Source organism: Pogona vitticeps, chromosome 6 (genome assembly GCF_051106095.1).
Source record: "Pogona vitticeps strain Pit_001003342236 chromosome 6, PviZW2.1, whole genome shotgun sequence".
NCBI classification, from domain to species: domain Eukaryota; kingdom Metazoa; phylum Chordata; class Lepidosauria; order Squamata; family Agamidae; genus Pogona; species Pogona vitticeps.
The window spans coordinates 120,975,108-120,997,935 of NC_135788.1; the positions used below are offsets into that span (position 1 = coordinate 120,975,108).

Sequence of the window (22,828 nt, forward strand, 5' to 3'; positions counted from 1 at the left end):
CTTGGAGGGGCCGGGGTAAACAAAAACAAAAAATAGCCCCCTCCCGCCGCCACCACTCCGGCCAGCGGTGGCCCTTCGCAAGACACAAAATGCCCACAGTGGAGAACCCAGAACCCCCGTGTGTGTGTGTGTGTGTGTGTGTGTGTGTGTGTGTGTGTGTGTGTGTGTGTGTGTGTGTGTGTGTGTGTGTGTGTGTGTGTGTGTGTGTGTGTGTGTGTGTGTGTGTGTGTGTGTGTGTGTGTGTGTGTGTGTGTGTGTGTGTAGAAATTTGTGAGTTGAAACAATCATATTGGGGGGAAAGGGGGTGGCCGTTCAGTGAGGATTTTTCTTCTCTTAGTAGCTGTCGTGACCTTGAACAACACGGACTCTCCACTTTCCATCCGGCTGGGTTTTTCAACCCTTCTCCAAAAGAGAGCCAAGCTGCTAGTCCTCACTGTTCTGAGACTCACCCATTAGAGAGAAAGGGGACAAACCTGACCAGTGCAGATTTGCCCAGAATTGCTCAAATGGAGCTGAGATTTGGGGGGGGGGGGGGAGTTGTCCAAAATAATAATAATAATAATTGAGAGGCTGATGGCAGGGAAGCATTGACGCTCTCTGAAGAAAGGAAGGAAAAATGAAAAATGGAATAAGAAAGAAAGAGAACGAACGAACGAACGAACGAACGAACGAACGAACGAACGAACGAACGAACGAACGAATGAATGAATGTGAATGAATGACCGACCAAGCTAAGGAGAGCTCCCAGTGAGACCCATAGGGGTGGAGAAATAGCTCAGAGAAAACAGATACGGAAGGAATAGAGGGTAGAAACAAACACAGAAAGAAAGAAAGAAGGAAGGAGCCCTATCCTTGTGGGAGGAGGCAACCTATGGCTGTACGTCCTTTGACGTGCCGCCCCCCCCACCTCGCAGCCAATTTCTGGCCGAAATGAGATCTGGGGAGGCCGTCGGCCCAGCTGCCCCCGCGGCTTTGCAGAGGTCACAGACCCATAGGACCGGGAAGGGTTGACCCTGGCGGTGGGCTTCGCCAGGGCGGACCTGGAGAAGAGCCCTCCAGTGCGGGCCCTGATCCTGGCTCACAGTTTGATCGGGGGCCCCCCCGGGACACCCACCCCACCTCTTTCTGGAGGCCCTTCGGAGGCGTTTCGAGGCAAGAGGGTGGCAGGATCTGCTTCCCCCCCCTCCATGCTGCATCCTTCTGAGCCTTTTAAGCGAGCAAGGGGGGGGGCAACGCTTTGGATGCAGCTGCTGCCTCCGGACCCTCTGCCGCCCCCCCCCCCTTTTAGGAGGCACGCCTCTCCTCACGATGCTGGTTTCTCAAGGGCTTTCTCACAAGGGGTGGGTGGGACCCCTGTTGCCCCCCCATGCTCCCCCCATAAATATTTGGTGTGTTGGCACAGAAAGGGGTCAGTCAGGCACCATGGAGTCCTTCCCTCCCTCCTCTTCCCTTCCCCCCCCCGGCATTATTGGGGTGGGGTGGGGGAAATCCAAAAGAAAAAAAAATAGGATGTGATTTGGAAGTTGTTTCTTGCTGAGGGCCAAGTGAGATTTGTTGGGGTTGGGTGGGGGGTGGGGACGGGGGTGGGTGGGGAGATATAAGAGAGTATTTTGCATAGAAATATTATCGCCTACGGCAACGAATAATTAAAAACCAATGAAAACCCGCTGGGATCTGGAGCTGCGTGGTTCTTGATTTGGGGTCTGTTTCGTTTCGTTTGATTGCCTTCTGGATTTGGGGAACATCATGGCTCGGGTTTAGAAACGTTAGGTGGGTTTTTTTTTGGTCTCTTAACTCCCGAAACTAAAAAAAAAATGACAATGTCCTTCTTTGGGTGCATCCTGAGAAGGCAGGTTTCTCAGGAAAAGACAAGAATGATGGGAAAAGTAGCAGGAAAAGAGGAAGACCCAATACGAGATGGATTGGGTCTAAAAGAAGCCACAACTTTGAGTTTGCAAGAGCTGAGCAAGGCCATTGAGAACGAGATATTTTGGAGGTCACTCATTCATTCGGTCACCATCCGTCCGAGGCGACTTGACAACACATAACAATAACCGCTCTTGACTTCTCTGGCCATCACAGATCAAGTATGTAACTTTCCAAAGCTCAGAGGAGAAATTAAGTCTGCTAAGACGGCTTTATCTCTTTCAGCAAAAGGACCTGTAAGTGGGCGGCTGTTTGTTTTTCAGCTTGCAACCGTCTCGGTCAGTTGGGCTTCAGCGTCAGGGAGCCCCACGTTGGGGTTCAATTAAGGGCCGCAAAGAGATGGTTTCCCCTCCTACTTTGGCCCTCGGGAGGGGGGGGAACTATCTGCTAGGGATCAGACAGCCCTCCGAACGCTGTGGAATCACAAATCCCATCTGCCGGCATTTATTCGTTGCATTTACACCCCAACCCTCTTGCGGCAAGCCACTCCTCTGGGCGGCTGACCAAAGCGAGACGCAAGTCCAAAAATATAAATAACAACAACAAAACGCAACCTGAGCATGATATAACATAGCACAACCCACCCACTTCCCGACAGTGTCGGCTAGATCAAATAAAAGTGCATAGGATCGGTCAAGAAATCTCTCGTACGGGGAGGATGTCCCTGAACACGTCTGAATTAACCCATTTTAAGCTGTTTTCCTGAAGGACAGCAGGGAGGGCGCTTGGCGGGCATCCACGGGCAGTGAGCGCCGCAGTGTTGTGGCCGCCACCGAGGAGGCCCCGCTCCTGGTGGTTCTTTTCGGGGCCAGGTGATGGGTGGTCTAGCCCTCCTGAAAGGCAGTGACACCAGAGGCCTCCTTGATTAGCTCTCCCCTTGCCAATTAATGCATGCCTTTTAATTAGCACCTCTGAGCCCAAAGAAGATGGCAAGCAGTTCTTCCTGTCTGGGTGCAGATTCTGTGATCAGAGCGTTACCCCTTTGGGAGGCAGAAGTCGCATAGAAACACACTGGTCGTGCGAGGCAGCTGTGCGCATAAGGTTTCCCTTGCCCGCTTGGCTCGTGTGGGCCCAGAGAGGTGGCCCCTTTCAGCCATCCAGTTACTTGATTTTTGACATTTCCAGAGCCAGCAAGAGGAAGATTTTCTGCCTGAAGTGCCACCATAAATACACATTGTCTTTCAAGTAAAGCACACCTCGACTTTGGGATCTCATTTGCTCAATGCCTGGGAACGTTAGCCTTTTTAGGACTCAAATTCCCAGAATCCACCAGCCACCTGGAACTGGGAGTCCAAGCCTGATGCTTTGAACCTGATGTCTTGCTGCGTTGACTCAGGCAGCATAATGTCTCGGGGCAGCCCAATGTGGGTCGTCTTGTCCTCAAAGAGGACGCAGAAACGGGAACACACTCAAAGGTCAGAGATGCTGTGGTTTGCAGCTGGAAACATCTGGAGGGTCAGATGTTCCCCCACCCCTGATTTACACACTTGGTCTTAAGTTATTATTAAGCTTCATACCTCTCCCTCACCACCACCACCATATAGGCTGCCTGAGTTTACCGTATTTTCTGTGTATAAGACTGTAGTTTTTTCTAAAATCTTTAGACTAAAAATGGAGGGTTGTCTTATATGTGGAAGTAAGCTGAGGAGAGAACAAAAACAAGTGGAGAGGAAAGCAGGGATCAAAGCGATCCTGCAGCGCTCTGATCCCTTTCCTCCCACCCTTGCTAAGCCCCACTTAGATTTCTTAATTTTGGATTAGAAAAGTGGAGGTGTCTTATACATGGGGGAGTCTTATACACTGAAAAATACGGTACTTCTGTCTTTCTCTATATTCTTCCTCTAAGGCTTCCGGTGTGGCCCGAAAATTTAGAGTGAATTTCATACAAAACCGAAATGGCAGCTTTAAAAGTGAGTTGGAGGGCATGGTACCAGTGACCCACCTTAAAGGGTTGGCGCAGGAAAACCCATTGCTCTGTGATGCCCTCCCCCCCCCATCAAACATGCTGAGGTGTGTTCACTTTTATTGTCGGCCGTGATACTAGTGGCCCATGACAGCTGCTCCAAAAGAAGGCCTTGGTAATGTTACTTTTTTTTTCAGACTATAAGAATAGGCGCTTATTGGCAAGTGGAGAAAGGTAGGGAAGGCATTATAGAAATGACAGGGTCAAAAAGGCAAAATCTCCAAGCTCTGTTCAAAAGCACTTGCAAGACACGGGATTCCCCAGAACCTCTTTGGGGACTTTCCTGAACTATGAACGGAGTGGTTGAAAATTTTCATTTTTCTCACCCTCTTCAATTTTTAACAAACCACGGGGTTTTCCAACAAAACAAGGAAAATGGCGCCATGGTAGCACACTTGAATTGGGGAAAATCCTTTTGATATCTACCTACTTCTTCATTCGTGTCAGAAGCAACGAGAACATTCAGTTAAAACGAACATTCTGCATGTGCCCATAACGGAGTCCCTCCTCCGGTCGAGAAAGGGGAACCGAGCAATCCTAGACTCGATGATTTACCGCATCCCACTGAGGCTGGGGCTGATGTGACACCGAAGCCCTGTGCCAGGTCTCCTCTACCTGCCTGGTCTAGGGCGAGACGGCAGAAAGTTCAGCAAGAAAACCGGAAAGGGGCAGGTTTTGCTGACTTGCTTGTTTATGCTCATGCCAAACAAAATTGCTAGAGCCTTCAAGGTGCTTTGCAACAGCCATTCTTAACCCCCTTTTTTGGGCCGCCTTCCGGAGAAAGGCAAGGTGAAAATATTTTAAATAAACACAATAATGTTGTTCTCGTGGTTGGCCAAAGTCGTAAACACCATATGGAAGAAACATCGGTGGCATCAGGATGGTATAAATCCTATCATTTGGCATGTGGAAAATGGTTTCCAGTCTATGACCCCCTTTAAATCTGCTGGGGGCAACTAGACCGTAGGTTACCTTCTTTGCCCATCTTCGTCCCAAATCGGGACCCTCTCTCTGGTCAGGCACCGTGGGCATGCTGTGACTGACTGGGCCAGGCGGATTTGGAGCCAGGACCCCCCACCCCCACTGGATCCCAGCAGGGCTCCTGGGCTCGCTTCCCTGGCACTGCCCGGTTGGCTTTGGTGCCAGGGTGCCCGCCCAGAGGTGTCCGTTGGAGGGGAAGAACCCCAGCCAGAAAGGAGGCGCCTCCCCTTCAATGTTACCATCACCACTCCGTTAGTAGGAATTTAAGAATTTCTAAATGTCATTTTTCCCCCCATTGGAAAAGAAGTGTATTGACAGTCCAAAGATCGCCAGAGTCAGGAGGGGGGGGTGTCGGCCGCTGAGTGCCAACCAACAAGCAAGGCTGGGTATGTGTGTGTGTGTGTAAGACAGTAGAAAAAAGTTGTTAAGGCTAATAAATTGTGAGTAGGATGAGGCCCCTTGAATCAATGGGACTTAATGGTGGTGCTGATTCCTCAGATCCCCACTGATTTCAGTGGGCCTGCTCCAGTTGTAATGTACAAGGTGATGCAACAGGATTTGAGCCCGCCAGCTCCACAGGGCAATGGCATGTGGGTGGAAGAACTCATTCTTTTTCCTGCCGGAGACGGCCACGGGTTCAAAACTCATTCTTTTTCCTGCCAGAGATGGCCATGGGTTCAAAAGTGAGAAGGGGACGACAGAGGACGAGATGGTTGGGCAGGGTCACCGAAGCGACCAACATGAATTTGACCCAACTCCGGGAGGCCGTGGAAGATCTGGTCCATGGGGTCACAAAGAATCGGACACGACTTAACCACTAAACAACAACAACGACTTTGAACGAGGCCTCGTACGACGCTGTCCCAACCCGGCCGATTCAATTCAGTGTGTTCGAGGCTGGAGGGCAGCCCTCACGAAGATCAATCCTCCAGATTCTTTGCAAATATGTATTTTTTGGGGGAATACCACGTGAACACCCCCTATAAACGCTTCTTGACACCTCAGAGAACGCCGGAAGATCGGTGAGGCTTCTCTTTAGCAATGCCCGGCTATCTTTTCCTCCTCAACAATGCTTTGCTTTTTTCCGCGTTGTATACAGTAATCTTGAAGGCCCAGTTATTTCCAGGCTTGTTCTGTTATGCTGACTTAGACGTTTTCTCCTCCCTAACCAGGAACCGCTTTGTAAGCATTTCCTGTTTCATTGGGACAAACTCTATGTATTATTCTCCAAAATCCAACTATTTCACCTACCGATTCTACAGTGTGTGCAAATCCAACCCCGTGATTGGTTAATTTTTAATTTGGCAATTAACCCTTGGACGCCCTCTTTGGCCAACCTTCTTTCATTTTGGAAACCCTCTCCAAATATATAAAACCACATTAAAAAGGCAATTCAGAAGTGCTCAGCAGCTGTTTAACATCTAGTGGAATAAAGTAAAATATCAGGTAGTTAGTTAGTTAGTCAGTCAGTCAGTCAGTCCATCCGTTCGTTAGTTTTATATAGTGCCCCATTAGTGTGATGCGCTTATTTTAGGTAGTTCACAACAAGCAGAACAAAAAAGATAAATAACAAAAATGTTATTTTATATTTAGTCAGAGCATGGTTCCTTCTAGCCCTGCACTGACGTTGCAACCTCTGGTTATCCCACCAAAAATTCGCTGGTAGTATCCCTTCCAGCTGGCTGGACAGCTCAGTGGTTTAAGAATATGGCTGGGAGTTTGAATCCCCACTGGGCCTCCAAGGTATAGCGCTAGCCTGGGTAGCCTTGGGCGAGCTACACAGTCCCAGAAAAAGTCACAGAAGAAGGGAATGGAAAACCACTTCTGAGTTACTCTGTGCCTCTAGAAAACACTGGAAAGGGTCCCCATCGCTCAGAATTGACGTGATGGTACGTGATGTTGCGGCTGCTGATTTTTAGCACATTTGAAGCTCAAAACCCAAACGTCCTCCCTTCTTCCTTTGCACGGCTTGCTGCCCGCTTGCCTCCATTCCGCCACAGCTGGCCCTCGGTGTGGGCTTCCTCTCCTGGGAGATGCTCTTCTGCGGAGGAAACAAGACGCGGCACTTCCCCTTTGCAAAGGGCGCCGGAGGGAGAGGACGCGGCGGGCATCTGTGCAGCTGCCGGGTGGGGTGCGGGACCCGAATGTTCGCTTTTGGCCCGGTGGACCGTTTGGGAGCAACCTCTTCCTGTAACCGTGCCCTGGAAAAAGAAAGCTATTGACAGTACAAAGATCACCAGATTCTGGGGGCGAGGGGGGGGGAAGAGCACCAGAGAGAGTCAACAGGGAGTCACTCCAAACAGCACCTGCGGAATTGCCCCCAAGCCTCCGAGGGGGACAGAGAAGGAGGACGGGGAAAGACGGACGGAAGGACGGACGGACGGACAGACGGACACAGGGCTTTCCAGGTCTAGGCTTTGCACCCGCCGGTCTTTTCCTCTACGGCGAAGTGGTGACACCCTCGGAGGCCAAGGTGAGCGGCTCATGGTGTCCCAGTGACATCCCACCAAAGGTTTGAGAGATCGAGATGCTGTAGGCTGTCCCTTCTAGTCCCAAAGACTGCTTGTGGACAAACAGGATGGGGAGGGGAGAAGGGGAAGACTCTTTTCTGCTGCGGGACTGTTGACGGCAGAGGGTCTCACGGGGTGGCAGCAAAAATAAAAATGCCAAGCCCTTTGGCGCCTCAGAAGGAGAGATTTGGGCATGGATTTCAGAGGACAGCAGGGCCTTTGGCAAAGGTGAGGGCAGTCTCTCAAGATCCCAGAGAGGGTGCCATCATCATCATCATCATCATGACGGGTGTACCTAGACATCAGTACAAAGGGGGCAAAGCGTAATGCTAAAGGTCATGGTAGAGCGAAAAGGTCAAAGAAACAACGGAAAGTTCAACAACATGTTTAGTCACTGGGACAAAAACAGCAAAAAGCCAGTATAAAACTTCTTTAAAATTATTTCAAGTTTTTCTGGTGAATAGGACGTACGGAACGATGAAAAATACCGAAATCATGAACAGCTTTGTGTTCACAAACAGGGTTGCCCTGGCAGAGGCTGCTTTGAAGGGGGCAGGATCTGAGCCCTTCCGAGCGTGACATTTGGGAGAAATGTCACTTTTCATGGAGGTAGGGGTGGGGAACCTTCCGGAAGAGAAAAGGTGAGGGAGCTGACAACGCAGGGTTGAAGCAAACAAAGCTGATTCACGGGGCATAATCCACCGGGAAGGACTGCTCAGCTGGCCAACCTCTGGAACTCTACGGACGGTCCATGTTCATGGGGTGGACGATGCAACTATTTGCTTTAGGTGTTGCAAAGTGCTTTGGGCTGGCCTGTCCTCACCCTAAAATGTTCCCTTCAATGCCTTCATGGACGGCGATTTAGAAGGCCTTCTCTGTGGCTGCTCCTTTAGACTCTGGAACTCCCTCCCACTGGAGGCCAGCCTAGCCCCCTCTTGGCTCTCCTTCTGCAAGCAGGCGAAGAAGACCTTTCTCTTCCGGCAAGCTTTCCCTCAATAACTATCTTCCCTGAGTGAGTTTTTTAAAAAGTGGTCTGTTATGCCTTAACGGCTTCGAATGTGTCTTTAGTATGGCTTGTGTTTATCATTTCTCAGAGCGAAACTTGATTGTTCCCTTTTAATATTTGTGTACTTCTTGTTTTGAGCTTTAAATATTGTTTTCCAATCGTGTAAGCCAGCTTGGGTCCTTTTTAAGGCGAAAGATGGGGTTTAAAAAAACATCACAAACAAATAGTGATTCTTCTCAAAGGAGGCCAATTTGCTCCAAAGGCCTTAGCTGAAAAACAGCATGGGGCTTTGGTCGATCGGTCGGTCAGTCGGTCGGTCGGTCTACTGTCTCCCATTGTGCAATGCACTCTCTTTTTTAAAAACTGTATTTGAAATCCTGTTTGCTTTCTTGTGTTGTCCCAGAATGTTACACCGAAGGGGAGATAAAAATGACCCGACCAGCAAAAAGCAATGTTACTTCAGGACAAAAAAAGAGTGTTTCCTAAAAGCCTTGCTCGTTTGTCTGTGACGGCAGCTGGGAGAGATTGTGCACCACCGCAATCATGACCTTTTTGTGCAGAGTGCCTGCATGGAAGGTCTCCTCGCCTGTTGTTGGCCCGTTGCATGCAGCTGGGCATGCATGGATGCCAACGTGCCTGGGTATCCCTGGTGCCAAGCAGCGTTCTCTTCCGTGTCTCTCTCTGCAGGCGGCTGCCTCCCTTCCAGAGTCTGAGTCACAATGAGCCAAGATTATCAAGACCTCACCTCCCTGGACGTGGAAGGGGAGGGCGGGAGACCGATCCTAAAAGGTGTGTAGGCTGGGTGGAATTCGGGACAAAATGGAAAGAAGGAAAAGCACATGTTAAGACTTGTGAGGTTTGGGGAATTGGTGCCAGTTTGATGCACAAGGAAAGTAGCTCAAGGTCTCTGCTGAGGTGACCTATTTATTGCAAAACAAAATACATGAGGAACCTCAGGTACCAATGGAAATGGCCAAAATAACATACAAAAAGGGATAATGTCAGGGATTTCTTAACGTTGACAGAGCCTGGGGGCTTCAACATGTCTTCGCCCATCTCTCTCTTGACCGCGAGTAGCAAAGATTATGTTGGATAGTTTTTAATTTTTGGTAATATTTTTTTGGCTACACAGCAGAAGTACAGAGATCCACATTAACTGGTGCTGAAAGTCTCAATAACTCACACTGAGAAAGTTGTAGGAGAAAGAATAAAAAAAGTTTCTTTACTTACAGTCACTCGAACCTAGACTGGTGTATAGTGCTTTCTTTTCTGCACACATTCTTAGCAGCCATCCGAACAGTTCAACAGCAAAAAATAAATGCCACTAGATGGATGGAAGAGAGGGACAGAACTATCAGCAGAGAGGTGGGGCTTTCTTTGAGTCCAAAAGCTGGATGAAATGATTGGTTAGTGCTAGATAGATTGGCAGTCATCTCAGCTCAGGAAAAGTCTTTCTTAGTCACTCAAACTACAGACATCATGCGACATTGTAAAAACTACCACCAATTGGCTGTGGGTTCTTATTAGGATGGACCACAAGAACACAGAACTGGCCCTTTCATTAGGCAAAGTGAGGCAGCCACCGTAGGTGGTGGGCCACCGAAAGGGGCAAATTCACCATGACTCCTCCACTTTCTTGGGAAGGGCCAGACAGCTCTCTGGAACCGGGACTCCCAAAATGACCAGCTCTGTGGTATCCTTAGACCCAAACCAGCGTCACGGGTGGGGTGATTTGGAAAACATCTGTGCCAGATTTTTGCCTCTGCTGTTATTCTATACCAGCTGCTTTTTTATGCAGGCAGCTTTGCAAACAATCCTCCCAGAAGTGAAAAAGAATGCAAAAAAATTAAAAAGTTACTTTTTAAAATATTGCAGTGAGTGTCTAGGGAAAAATTACTTGGAGAGCTGAACTTACAAACTCTGATGTGAGCCCTGTAAGAATTGCATTGTATTGTGCAACTGCTCTGCATCATCCCACCCCCTTTTTTTTGTTACGCAATGAAAAAGATGGAAGAAATCTAGGGGAAATCCAGCGAAAACAATAAACATAAACCAAAAACAGTGTAACTCAAGATTGCCAGCCAACTTTCGTGAATGGGGGTAACCCAGTCTAGAAGTGCCCTTATCATCACAGCCCTGATGCTTTAGCTCCTTCTTCCTTCCCCAGCGCCTACGAGATTACCTCCAAAGCCATCCTGGAAGCCACATCTCTGCCCCAGCCGCCGGCTGGTCCTCATCGGATTGGGAGTCTGTGGCATCTTCTCCGTCGTGCTCCTCGCCTTTGGTGTCAAAGGTAAATAATCCACCCAGGGAAGCCTTGGCTGTCAGATGGGAGGTATATAAATCAAATAAATAAATAAGCCCTCTCGTGGTCAAAAAGAACCGGGTACAAGGAAGAAAAGCGTGCGAGGAAAAGGTGAGCAGGAGTCCAAGGAAGGATCAGAACAGAGGTTGGAAAAGATCCATTTTTCTTTGCATGGCGTCGCTTTTTCTTGCTTGTTTATTTAATGGAAGTCATTATTACAAGGGTTAACTCTTAAGAGGTTAAATTTCCTTTGCTTATCCTAGCACGAGGTTTCTCAGCTATGGAAGCAGCAAAACCCCTTGCTTTTTCCTTTTCCGGTTGCTCCTTGGGAGATAAGCCCCCCGTTTCCTTCGCCTGTTGATTGTCCAAGCAGAAGGAATACTGTACATGTCTGGAGAACAAACTCCTTATCACCTTCCAGTGGCAAAGCTGGTCTGGTTTCCTCTAAGTCGGCCGTGGGTTCTGCAGTCCAAAAGAAGGATTTCCACCACCCCCAAGTTGTCGTGATGAGTGAGACAATGCAGTGACGTGACTGCGCATAAGGGGAACGGCCGATGCAGAAAAGTGGGATCAAGATAGCAGGCAGATGGTTTGTGCAGTTTCTCAATGCCTACTGCTTTCTTTCCTCCTCGTCACCAGGCAGTAACTACAGCTCACAACTCTGGGGACTGGAGGAGACTCTTAGAAACATCAACGAAACCATCGCAAGGCAGATGGGCGTTCTCCAGGCAAAGGGTGAGCGAAAGTCGCTTCCATGGTGGGTTTCGGCGGAAAAGGATAATCACTTCTGTGTTAGTGGTTCTTTGCATCCTTGATGGATTCCTGGTTTTATTTCTGCCAGGAGGCCCCAAAAAGGGTAGACGAATCGACGAATCAAAAATAGGTAAAAATTTGTATTCATCAGGCTGTCCATATTGAATGAATACGAAGCAACACATTTTTTGTTGTTGTAGGTTTTTCAGGCTGTCTGGCTGTGTTCTTGAGCTTCCTAACATTTCGCCAGTCACTGTAGCCATCATCTTCAGAGGACAGGAGTCAGAACTCTATGACTCTTGTCCTCTGAAGAGGCCAGCCACAGAGACTGGTGAAACGTTAGGAAGAAAAACCTCCAGAACACAGCCAGACAGCCCGAAAACACCAACAATAACCATCAGATCCCAGCCGTGAAAACCTTTGAGAATACGTTCAGCATATTTTCATTGAATCGGCAATTTTTTGACGAAGATCATGATTTGTTTTTTTTTAATTCGTTCCCATCTCTATGTGATACACATTCTGGGACAAAAAATTTAAAAAATTCCCTCTTTGGAAGTTCTTTAGGGTGGGTTAGACTGCAGGAAGATTCAGAAGAGCGCTGTGAAGATGGGGGATGATCAGAGCAAAGGACTTTTAAGCATAAAGGGGTGTGTGTTGAAATCACAACTTGACGTATATGCTGATGAGGTCTGAGCTGGGAGGGATTGGGTGAGGGAAGTTCCTGGGGATGGGTTGTATCAGGCAGCTTGGTGAAAATCAAGGGTGAGGAATCAAGTCACAGGGCTCAATTTTATTTTTCTATATTTACTTAAAATATTTTTATCCCACCTTTCTTTCACGTCAGATTTAAGTCTCCCTGGTGACTTGACTTAGACTTGACTCTGATTCAGATTGCGACTCAGAACCAACTCACCTTCTCCCTTTGTTTCTGGGACAAAAAGCTTGATTTTAATAGGGACTTGGATTTTGGAACTCCAGACTCGGTGCCAAAGGCTCGAACTCAGACTCAAAGACTTGTTAAAAGGATTTCCTGGTGAAAAACTGCCCTGTTAACTACGCCGAAGGCAACTTCACGCTGGGCATTATTAGGAAAGGAATCACAAATCAAGCGGTCCTCCTGCGTCGTCTTGCATGTATACACATCTGTGTATTTGCGAAGGCTTTCACGGACGGGATCTGGTGGTTGTTGTGGGTTTTTCACACTCTTTGGCCATGTTCTGAAGGTTGTTCTTCCTAAAGTTTCGCCAGTCTCTGTGGCCGGCCTCTTCAGAGGATGGACAGAGTTCCTACTCCTGTCCTCTGAAGGTGCCGGCCACAGAGACGGGCGAAACATCAGGAAGAACAACCTTCAGAACACAGCCAAAGAGCCCGAAAAACCCACAACAACCATTATACACATCTGTGATGTGACCCAGTTGGAAGTCTCCTGTAGAGATCAGATTGTCACCCAATTGGGGGGGGGGGGATATCTCACACAGAGCTGGAGAAGGCAAAGAAAAGAGCCGCCAAAATAATTGCAGTTCCCATATTTCCTCCACGAGTTATAGAAACCTTAACCTATTTGACCAAAAACAAAAGAGAAACAGATAATAGAGAAGATAAAAGCGTGGAGGCCCCTTAAAGACAAACTGCTCTGTTTTAATTTGAGCTTTTAAGGGCAAGGCCACTTCCTCTGATCCATGAGATATTTGGAACATTATATTGTCTATAACCACCACCATCATATTAGAGAAAATTAGGCATCCTTCAGTCTCGAGAGCCTATGGTCACTTGGTCTGTATGGAGGACTTGGAACAGCGTCTAGTATTTATTTATACAACAAGATTCCATCTAAACGTAATCCATAGATATTTCTTTCTGTAACGTGATGGATTTTGAAATCAGAGAAAGGAGAAGGAGCAAATCTGCAAAAAACCCAGGGCCGCAGGGAGCTACGAGATGCCCACATCAGAGCTGACGAGGACAGACCTTTATCAAGAGGCTCTGCTTCAATCTTTCTTTCACGGTTGCAAGAATCGAAAGTCTTATCACTGTCACATTCTCCCCAAGATGTGTGTATTGTCCAGTTTCACTTTTGAGTGGGTCCCAGGGAATTTTCTCTGAAATCTAATAATGACTTATGGAACTGATTACTTAAACCTTGTGTTTTCCCTGCCTTGCTTCGGCTTTTCAGCGCCTGCCCCTGTTTGCTTTCTCCTCGGCAGCTTTCTTCTGCTGTTTATTTTGTACACTTTAGTGTTGTAGGTCACCCTGAAAGCCTGTTTGAGCGGCAGAGGAATGGACTTTTGCAAAATAAATAATAAAATATAAATAAACGAAAAGGACATTTGGGGTGTGGTCGTTTAGAACAAACGTCATGAAAGGGAGACAGGACGAGGAAGGTTTTTAAAAAGCATATCATGTTTTATAGGTACAGTGGTGCCTCGCTAGACAATGATAATCCGTTCCACTGAAATCGCTGTTTAGCGAAATCATCGTCTAGCGAAAAGCGTTTCCCCATTGGAATGCTTTGGAACCTGTTTAATGCGTTCCAGTGGGGAAGAATCATCGTTGTCTAGCGGCCATAGGAAAGCCGCTTTGTGAACCGCCGATCAGCTGTTTAAATAGCTGTCCTGAGAAGCTTAGGTCCCAAAAACACCCGTTTTGCGAGTGCGGAGGGAGCTGTCAAAATCATCGTCTAGCGAAAATCGGTTTGCGAAGCAGGGACCAAACATTGTCCAGCGAAATTCCCCCATGGGAATCACTGTTTTGCGAATCGCTATAGCGATCACAAAAAGTCAATGTCTAGCGAAAAAACTGTCGTGCGGGGTAACTGTCTAGCGAGGCACTACTGTAGAGGGTTAAAGTGTGGGGTTCATGAGCCCCGATGTCTAATGGAGGCCACTCAGGTTACCTGGTGGGTCGCCTCCTGTCCTCTGAGATCCGAGGACCTTCAGAAAGGAGGGTGAAGTAAAGGGCGGGTGAGAGGGATCTGCTTCTGGGCCAGCCGGTTCTGGGGGGGGGGAAGTGGGGTACGATGCTCTATGCTCTCCTTTCCTTCAAATGGCACAGGGGGTGGGCAAAGTACCTGCACCGCCACCCCCACCCCCTGCTCTCCAGGCTTCTTACTCTGCTGGTGCCGCCATGTATTACACCGGCCACCCCCATCACGCCAAGCCACTGAGCCCTGATGCCTGGCACCAGACGCTGCAGAAATCCAGCCAAGCTTTACAGCCACACCAAAGCCAGCGTGTTCTTCCTTTGCCAGCAGCTGGTTGCACCCGCCTTCCCTCCTCAAGGTCGAGAGGAGGTTTAGGAGAGACCGTAGCCGGAGATTTCGGGCTATGATTTCAGCCGGCACCCTGAGACCTGGCCACCCCAATGGCTTGCCAGCAAGGACAGCCTTAGAGACGGGCTCCTGGAAGGGAAGGCGAGAACCGCAGAGACTGGTCATCGTGGCCGCTGGTCACCTCCAGATGCAGTTATCACTCTCCCCCCACCCCGACCTGTTGTTGGGGAACGTGTGGCAAAGGATGCTCAATGGGTATTGTAGTCACTGTTAAGTCCAGAACAGCAAGACGGATCGGTCTTTTGTCTGATCTTGCGCTGAACAAATCTCTTCTCTTGTTCTTATAAGCCCTCCCATTGTGTTCATTAGTAGCTCTCTCCACCTTGACTTTTCTTCCCTTTTGTACTATTTCCCCTCTTAGGTCCTCTGTTAAGTTAATTAGCAGCTTCTTTCTCCGACACTTCCTGCCTTTCTTAAATGGTTCCCGGCAAAGGTCTTCTTGTCTCCTCTACTATGTTAGTTAGCAGCTTCCTCCTCCTGTTTATTCCCCCCCCCCTTTTTGGCCTCCTGTTCTGCGCCACGGCAAGGGCATTAAAAAAAACAGCTTCAGTTTTGCTTTAATCTCTCTGTTGCTCTTCCAAGATGCTAAAGCAGGTGACGGAGCAAATTGGAGGGGGGTGGTGGTGAAGAAGGATGCCCGGCTTGCCACCATCACAGAGCCGAGCGTCACTTAATCCCACTTTCTGCCTTGCAGAAACGAATGTAGAAGGCAAAATCACAAAAATAGAGGGGACAGTAAAGCAGTTGACAGAGGAAGGAGAAACAGGTGAGTCGGCGGCTGTCTTCCTGTGTCCTTTCTTGCACACCATCCTTGTTCAGGGACGGGCAGTGAGAGCTTTAGGGCCGGGGTGAGTTAGACTCAAAAGGCCAAGGATGCCGACTTTTAGTGGGTGTTGGGGGGCACAGAGGTTTTTGAGGGGGGGAGTCCACTGGGGCTATGGGGGTGGGTGGGGCGGGTTACTGGTGACCTGCAGGCAACACACTGGTGTCCTCTAGTTTAAGGCACGACGGGAGAGCTGGCGAAGTACTGTAGAAAATTACCGTATTCTGATGCCAAACTAGGATGATCCGGCACCAGTTCATCTAGCACCAAATCTAGGCCAACAGCAGACAACAGACGACGTGTATGGAAGGAAGGAAGGAAGGAAGGACATGATGGATGGATGGATGGATGGATGGATGGATGGATGGATGGATGGATGGATGGATGGATGGAAGGAAGGAAGGAAGGAAGGAAGGAAGGAAGGAAGGAAGGAAGGAAGGAAGGAAGGAAGGAAGGAAGGAAGGAAGGAAGGAAGGAAGGAAGGAAGGAAGGAAGGGTGGGTTAAAGATAGTCAGAGAGAAATGAAGGAAGGAAGGAATCAAGATAGAAAGGAAGGAAAGGAAAGGAAAGGAAGAGCGTAACAAGAACCAATACCCTTTGGGCTTCCCAGGACCTGAACAGTCTTGATGGGAGAAGAAATGGGGGAAAATAGATTAATGAGGTCTAAGCCCAATAATTAAGGTTTAACTATTCATTGCTGACAACCTTTCATTTGAAGAGAACTGAAAGCCTCTGAATGATCAGGCCTGGAGTTTTTCTCACCACCTACGGTGTGCCCCCCTAGCTTTGCTTTGTGGTTGGGTCTCATTTTTCAGGGACCAAGTTTCTGCCTGAATTCTGCCTCTGGAATGGGCGTTTTTCAGCTCTTGCAATATGTTGTCGCCATTTGGCCTTCTGTCTTTGGCTGGGGATTCTGGGAGTTGTGGTGGTTAAAGGCGAGGGGATTCCGGACATGGCAGGACCTTTGCAAAACTATAAGAATTCCCCAGTGGTTCAAGGGGGATGTGGATGAAGGGGCTCCCACCTCTCAGCCTTAGGGTGCTCGGACCACCGTTTGGAAACCATGGGCCTCTCATTTCCCCCTTCGCTTAAACTTCCCTCCGCTTTGATCTTCCTGTTGCTGACCTTGCTTAATTGTTTTTTTTTTTTTTTTTGCCCAGTAAAAACCCGCCTGCAAAGTCAAGTGAACGATGTGCAAAGGAACCTCAGATCCATGAACTGCGACCTGCAGCGTTTCAAGTACAACCGGACAGGTCAGGAGGGCCTCTGGAAAGCGGACGAGGAAGCATCTGGAAGGCTCCCCCCAGTTTGGCAAACCCTAAAATGCGCTTCACCCCATTTCGATCGGGCTGATGGCCTGCAACCGCTTTGCAATGATCTTCATCGGCTGTAAGGGCTGGATGGGATTTGTAGTCACGCCCCTCCAACTTCTGGAGGGCGCACCATGTTGAGGAAAGTCTGTTTCTACCTATTTGAAATAATTTATTTCTGGGAGAATCAGGCTTATTCCCTGATTTCATCAGCAAATATTATTTTCCTGGCTTTGCGTTCACTGCGGAATTTACATCCAGGGTTTTGCTACAGGGCTTGTCTAGAATCAAGAACAGGGTTGCGCGGCTGGTGGGAAAGCTGTGATGTTCTCGAGGCGCATGTCTCAAGAGACCCAGCGAGGAGAGCCTGGCTCCCTCTTTTGCTGTCTTGCAAACGCACCTCGAAAAATACTCACTTGGAACCCAGCCAACCCTCTCTTTCTGGAGGGGGAGGGAATCGGGAATCAGACTTGGGGATCGGGACTCGAGGCTTGCCGCCAAAGACTCAAACTCAGGACTTGGTGCCAAAGACTTGCCCTCATCCCAGGGATTTAGTGAGTCAACACTTATAGACGTTTGATCAGTCCAAGGGGCCTCCTCCAGTTGCAACGTCCCACTGGATTTCAGCCGTGGTTTGTTCTTTTAAACGAACGTGCTTGGACACAAATAAATAATTGTTGTCTTGTTCTCTATCCTTCTCCCCCCCCCAAAAAAAAAGCGGGCCAGGAGACCTGCTGTCCCAAGGACTGGTCTGCCTTTCGGAAAAGCTGCTACTGGGAGTCCCGGGTGGGCAAGACGTGGGAAGAAGCGAAAGAGGATTGCGAATCTCGAGATGCCCACCTGGTGATCATCAACTCCTACGAAGAGCAAGTAGGTGGTGCGGGTGTAATGCTCCCAGGTCTGCCCCACTTCCTTGGGTCTGGCGTGGAGGGTGGGGAGTGCTGAATGGGGTGCGGGGGCAACTGGAAAGCCCTCTGGCCTACCAGCACCACCATGAGCTTTGGTGGGGGCATGGATTTATTGTAGATCAAAAAGGAGGATATGAGCCCACAGGGTGATGGGGCTGCAAAAAAGGCAAATGCAATTTAAAGCGGCATTAACAGAAACATAGTCTCCAAATCCTGCAAAGTGCTAGTCCCTCTCTATTTGGGACTGGTTAGGCCTCCTCGTGAGTCCTGTGTCCAGTTCTGGACACCACACTTCAAGAAGGATGCTATCAAATTGGAACGAGTTCAGAGGGGGGCGACCAGGAGGATCAGGGGGCTGGAAACCAAGGAAAGACGGAAAGATCTGGGCCTGTTTAGCCTTGATAAAAGAAGGCCGAGGGGAGATAGGATGGCACTTTTCAAATAATTGAAAGGCTGTCCTACAAAGGAGGGGCAAGATCTGTCCTCCATCCTCCCAGAGTGCAGGACACCCAACAATGGGCTCAAGTTAAAAGAAGCCAGATTTAGGCTGAACCTCAGGAAAAACTTCCTAACTGTCAGAGCAGTACGACAAGGGAACCCATGACCTCAGGGGGAAGGTGGTGAGCGCTCTTAACGCTGGAGGCCTTCAAAGGAAAACTGGGCCACCGTCTTGTCTGATCTACTTTGATTTGGGGTCCTGCCTTGAGCAAGGGGTTGGACTGGATGGCCTCAGAGGGACCCTTCCCACTCCATGATTCTAGGATTTTAACAATGTGATGTGTTGGGATCTTGTTTTCATTTTCTGTCCTTTGCCTCCTTTCTCCTGCTAGCTCTTTGTAGCTGTGCGTGTGAAGCCGGAGTTCATGTGGATTGGCCTGACCGATGCCAGCGGGTCCTGGAAGTGGGTGGACGGGACGTCCTACACCGTTCGCCAAGAGTGAGTCCGACTGTGGGCACCCAGTCCCCTTTCCCATGACGCAGCGCAAGGCTGCACCCAAAGCGTCGGCTATGAAGTTCCAGCCTTTGCAGGAATCGTAGAAAGAATCTACAGCCGGGCTGGGCAGGGGATTCTGGGACCTGTAATCCTGAAACCAGACAAAACCAGCCGGCACGCCCACCCAAAATATTCCACACCCCATTGTGTTCATACCTTTAGAAGGCTGGTGGGGCGGGGGGGGGGGGGAAGGACAGCTTTCTCTGTTTGGGTAATACGTGTTGTACAAACACAAATTATACGCAACATGTGTTTGGAGAAGAAACAGGTTGTAATACAAAATGTGTTCATGTAACACAAAGAGTGCTGTAAGAAGACGACCCTTTGATCACGCCTTGAATGAGGCCAGCTAAAAATAATACACCCCAGCCGGGGGGAGAGAACGCCGCGCCTCCTCGGGGAGCCTCACGAAAGCCGAAGCACAATACGGATTCGGGGTTTTGGTCAAGGGGGGCTGCCTTTTGGGACTCCCTAGGGGAGTGGTCTTGCACCCTCGGCACAGAGAGCAAACTTTTTCAATAGGGACCTGACACGGCCGGCTAAGCTGTGACCACAGGTGCTGGCGCCCGGCGTCCGGCGTGCATGCGGGTGACGTCTTCCCGAACGTCGGCACCTGTGTGGGCCGTCATTGGCACCGAGGTCCACCAAGACCCAGGCCAGAATGGAGGAATCAGGATCAGGGCTCAGCCCTGGAACGTGATGGAGTCGTGAAGAAATTACTCTGAGCGCGTGCAGACTTCCCTTCTTTGACAGGAGAGGCTTAGGTCCAGAGCTTGAAAATGACAACACCTGTAACCTACCAGCCAGCATGGGCTATTCTGGGAACTATATTGGAAAACAGGCTATGCACATAGCACGTGATACATAAAGGCACATGAATGACACTACTGGGGGGAGGAGACTGGAAAGCAGCCAGTGTTTCTTTTTCTCCTCCCCCTTTTTTTTCCCTTTTCTAGATCTACATGCAGATTGGTGTCCTTAGCCTTTCTTCCTCCTTCTCTCTGAGGTCCTTTTCCCCCCTCTCTCCATAGTTAAAGAAGCAGCTGCCAGCAGATCTGCATACTTCAAAGCCAACACTAGGGACTTTTCGATATCCGTTAACTGGATTTTCTAGGCAATGTGCTGGCCTCCTGACTAATTGTTCCTTCTCGACGGTTATAAGCTCAGCACTGCTGCACCCAGCCAGTAAAATGGCTAAATAGAGCTATTGCTGTTGTTTTTCAGATCACATCTCCAAAGTTTATAGGTTCAGGTAGACAAAAATCTAGGTCCCGTTGGTGCAGAAATTAATGCTTGCATCTTCTCGCTGAAAGTATAAATATATTTGACTGTACAGTAGGACCCTTTATCTGTAGATCAGCATCCACTGATCTGTTTATCCAGTCTGAAAATATTAAAAAATAAATGTTAAAAGAAGAATCCCTCAAATATCTATTTCTAACCATGACATTACCAAAAATGGCCACTAGAGGGAGACAGAGACCATGCTATGTATCGCGTTCACTATTATAAATAGTGTTTGTTATTATCCACGTTTTTCAATATCCGCGAGAGGGCTTGGAGCTGATCCCCTACGGATAGGAGGACCCTAGTGTGTCTTTGACCCACAGTGTGAACACCTTAGTCAGGAGTGGGGAATCACACAAGGACTATTTTCCTTCTTCCCTAGGGAGTGGTGCAGAGAGCAGCCGGACGACTGGTATGGACACGGCCTTGGAGGTGGAGAAGATTGCGCCCACCTTCACCGGAACGGCTGCTGGAACGATGACCACTGCTCCCGGCTGTACGGCTGGGTTTGCGAGATGGAAACTGAGCTCTAAGGGGGAGTCCTTGGGTCCCTCTTGGGGTGGACGGGGTTCCTTTGTGGGGGTGGGGCAAGGGATCCTAAAGAGAGCAGAAGTTACTTAGACTCCGCGTCTTTTGGACTACACCACCCATCACCCCCAACCTTAGAATAATGGGTGCTGCATCTCAAAGGGGAAATTTTATATCTTATATTTCAAGCTGAAATGGAGAAACCTAAGAAAGGGGTGATGGCGATGTTATTATCTTTTTTGGCCGGCCACTTCCCAAAATTCCGACAGATCTCTGTTGTCGGAGAAGTGTTCCCAAGAATTAACCTGCAGGTGGGAGGATTCGGGAGTTAATCATTTTTAAAGAAACCTCCAGTATTTCCCATCTTAGAGCGCTCAGAAGAGGCGGCCTAAGAGTTAGAAAAGGGCCGTTCCTGCCTTCTTAGAAAGAAAATCTGCTTCTGCTTTCCTTACAAATCCATAATTTAATTTCTATTCAGATCACTGTCCTTTCACTTTTAAAAACCAGGAGGGAGGAAACGCCTTCAGGGTTATCTGAGAGAGAGAAAAAACATATAAAGATCTCTCACTTTTATTTGTGAAAGGTTTTATATTATTTCATTTCAAGTTTATTTTATTTTGTTGCAAGGTACACACTTTGTCCATAACCGGTGAATTATGGCGATCCACAGAATTCCAGGTGTGACTTTTTTTTTTAGAATTAGAAAAAAAATTGTATAATTTCTTCTCACAGGGAGAAATGCCCATTTTCAAAAATCTTGGATTAAAGCACGAGGTGGGGGGAAAGGGAGAGAGCACCTAGTACAAATCATTTGCTGTTTTTCTCTCTGTAAACGCTCTGGAAACATACATATCTCCGGGCCGCTGAGAAATATCAGTAGCTCCTCATCAAACAGAGGGCAGAAACTAAGGAATCCACTGGATTCGGTCGCCAGCAGCTTCCAATCTTGTCTGAAATTAGACTTTCGGGGTGTGGGATGACCTGAGAACTAAAGTTTGGAAAAGTTTTGGGGTGATTCTTTGATAGCTCAAGGGTTGAGGTCTCTAGGTTGTGGAGCCAGAGGTTGGGGGTTCGATTCCCCCCACGCTGCCTCTCTGATGGGGGCTGGTCTAGATGATCCCACAGAATCCCTTCCAGGTATGCAGTTCTAAGATGACGACGATTCAAAAATACCAGGCAGAGTCAATCAAAATTATAAATACATTGACTGGTATTCTATAACAGATACAAGTTTTAACCAAAGAACTAAGTTTTGATGATGATGATGATGATGATGATGATGATGATGATGATGATGATGATGATGATGATGATGATGATGATGATGATGATGATGATGATGATGATGATAGCAGCCATGAGGGGAAATGAATGATTCATAATTGTGTGCCATCACGTTGATTCTGACATGAGATGACTCTAGAGGTAGAATACTCAGATGTGGTTTCCCATACGCTCCTCCTGGTGGCGCTCTGGCACCAGTGGGCAGCTTGCCCAAGACCACAGAGGTGGCAGAGCACCTAGCCCCATCATCCACAAGTGCTCTGGGTGACTTGTGACCGGTTCCTCTGCAGGGAGAAGCAAGGGGAGGGGTGAGCCCCTGGTCCCTGGCTCTGCAGCCAGATGCTTCAACCCACTGAGTTGGACCAATGGAAGGGGGAGGGAAATCCGTGGAGAACATTCCCCATGGTTCACGAACACTGTGGTTCTCACCTGACCAGCATGCTTCTCACCTGCCCCCTCCTGTCGCTTGGCTTTAGGTGGACCCCAAATGGGTGGTGGTGATGATCCTGCTTTTATGCCCGGCCGGTGGAACCAGCTGTGATAAGCCACACGAAACCTTCTCCACCCTCTCTGCCTGTCGGGGCGTTTGCTGAGCTGTCAGAAATTCCTGGCTGTGTTGGAAAGGAAGGATGTGAGAAATACGAGCAGAGTCATGCTTGGGGGTGGCAGAGACGGGGAGGTGACCCCAGGTTCCTAATCTGGTTGACTTGTTCTGAACTGACGCTTAGCAAACCTCGCTGGTGCTAGGAGTGGAAATGAGTGTCACGCGTAGCGAAAGGCGAGGCACGTAAGCGGAGCGGCAGAATGAGCTCATCTTGGCCGTGTGTAGGCGGAGGAGCAGACCTTTGGGCCGTGAGGTTTCAAAGAGGCTGCGTTCCCAGACTCGGTCTCGTGTCTGAATGAAATATGGATTTAATAA

General features: G+C 48.8%; 1 protein-coding gene across 3 annotated transcripts; it reads left to right on the forward strand.

Moving 5' to 3' along the window:
- Window positions 1-6,731: 6,731 nt before the first annotated feature.
- LOC110082366 (asialoglycoprotein receptor 1) lies at window positions 6,732-21,297 on the forward strand. 3 transcript variants are annotated; one of them, XM_072977220.2, is made up of 10 exons: window positions 7,225-7,343; window positions 8,274-8,392; window positions 9,074-9,175; window positions 10,554-10,679; window positions 11,331-11,426; window positions 15,470-15,541; window positions 16,759-16,851; window positions 17,627-17,778; window positions 18,647-18,753; window positions 20,480-21,297. In XM_072977220.2, exons 3-10 carry the CDS (start codon window positions 9,106-9,108, stop codon window positions 20,628-20,630), a joined length of 867 nt encoding a protein of 288 aa, XP_072833321.2. In that variant the 5' UTR covers window positions 7,225-7,343; window positions 8,274-8,392; window positions 9,074-9,105; the 3' UTR covers window positions 20,631-21,297. The 3 variants fall into 3 exon arrangements, with proteins under 3 accessions (XP_078234610.1, XP_020655495.3, XP_072833321.2); XM_020799836.3 differs by lacking the exon at window positions 8,274-8,392 and having other exon boundaries at window positions 7,199-7,343; XM_078378484.1 differs by lacking the exons at window positions 8,274-8,392; window positions 9,074-9,175 and having other exon boundaries at window positions 6,732-7,343.
- The last annotated feature ends 1,531 nt before the right edge of the window (window positions 21,298-22,828 follow it).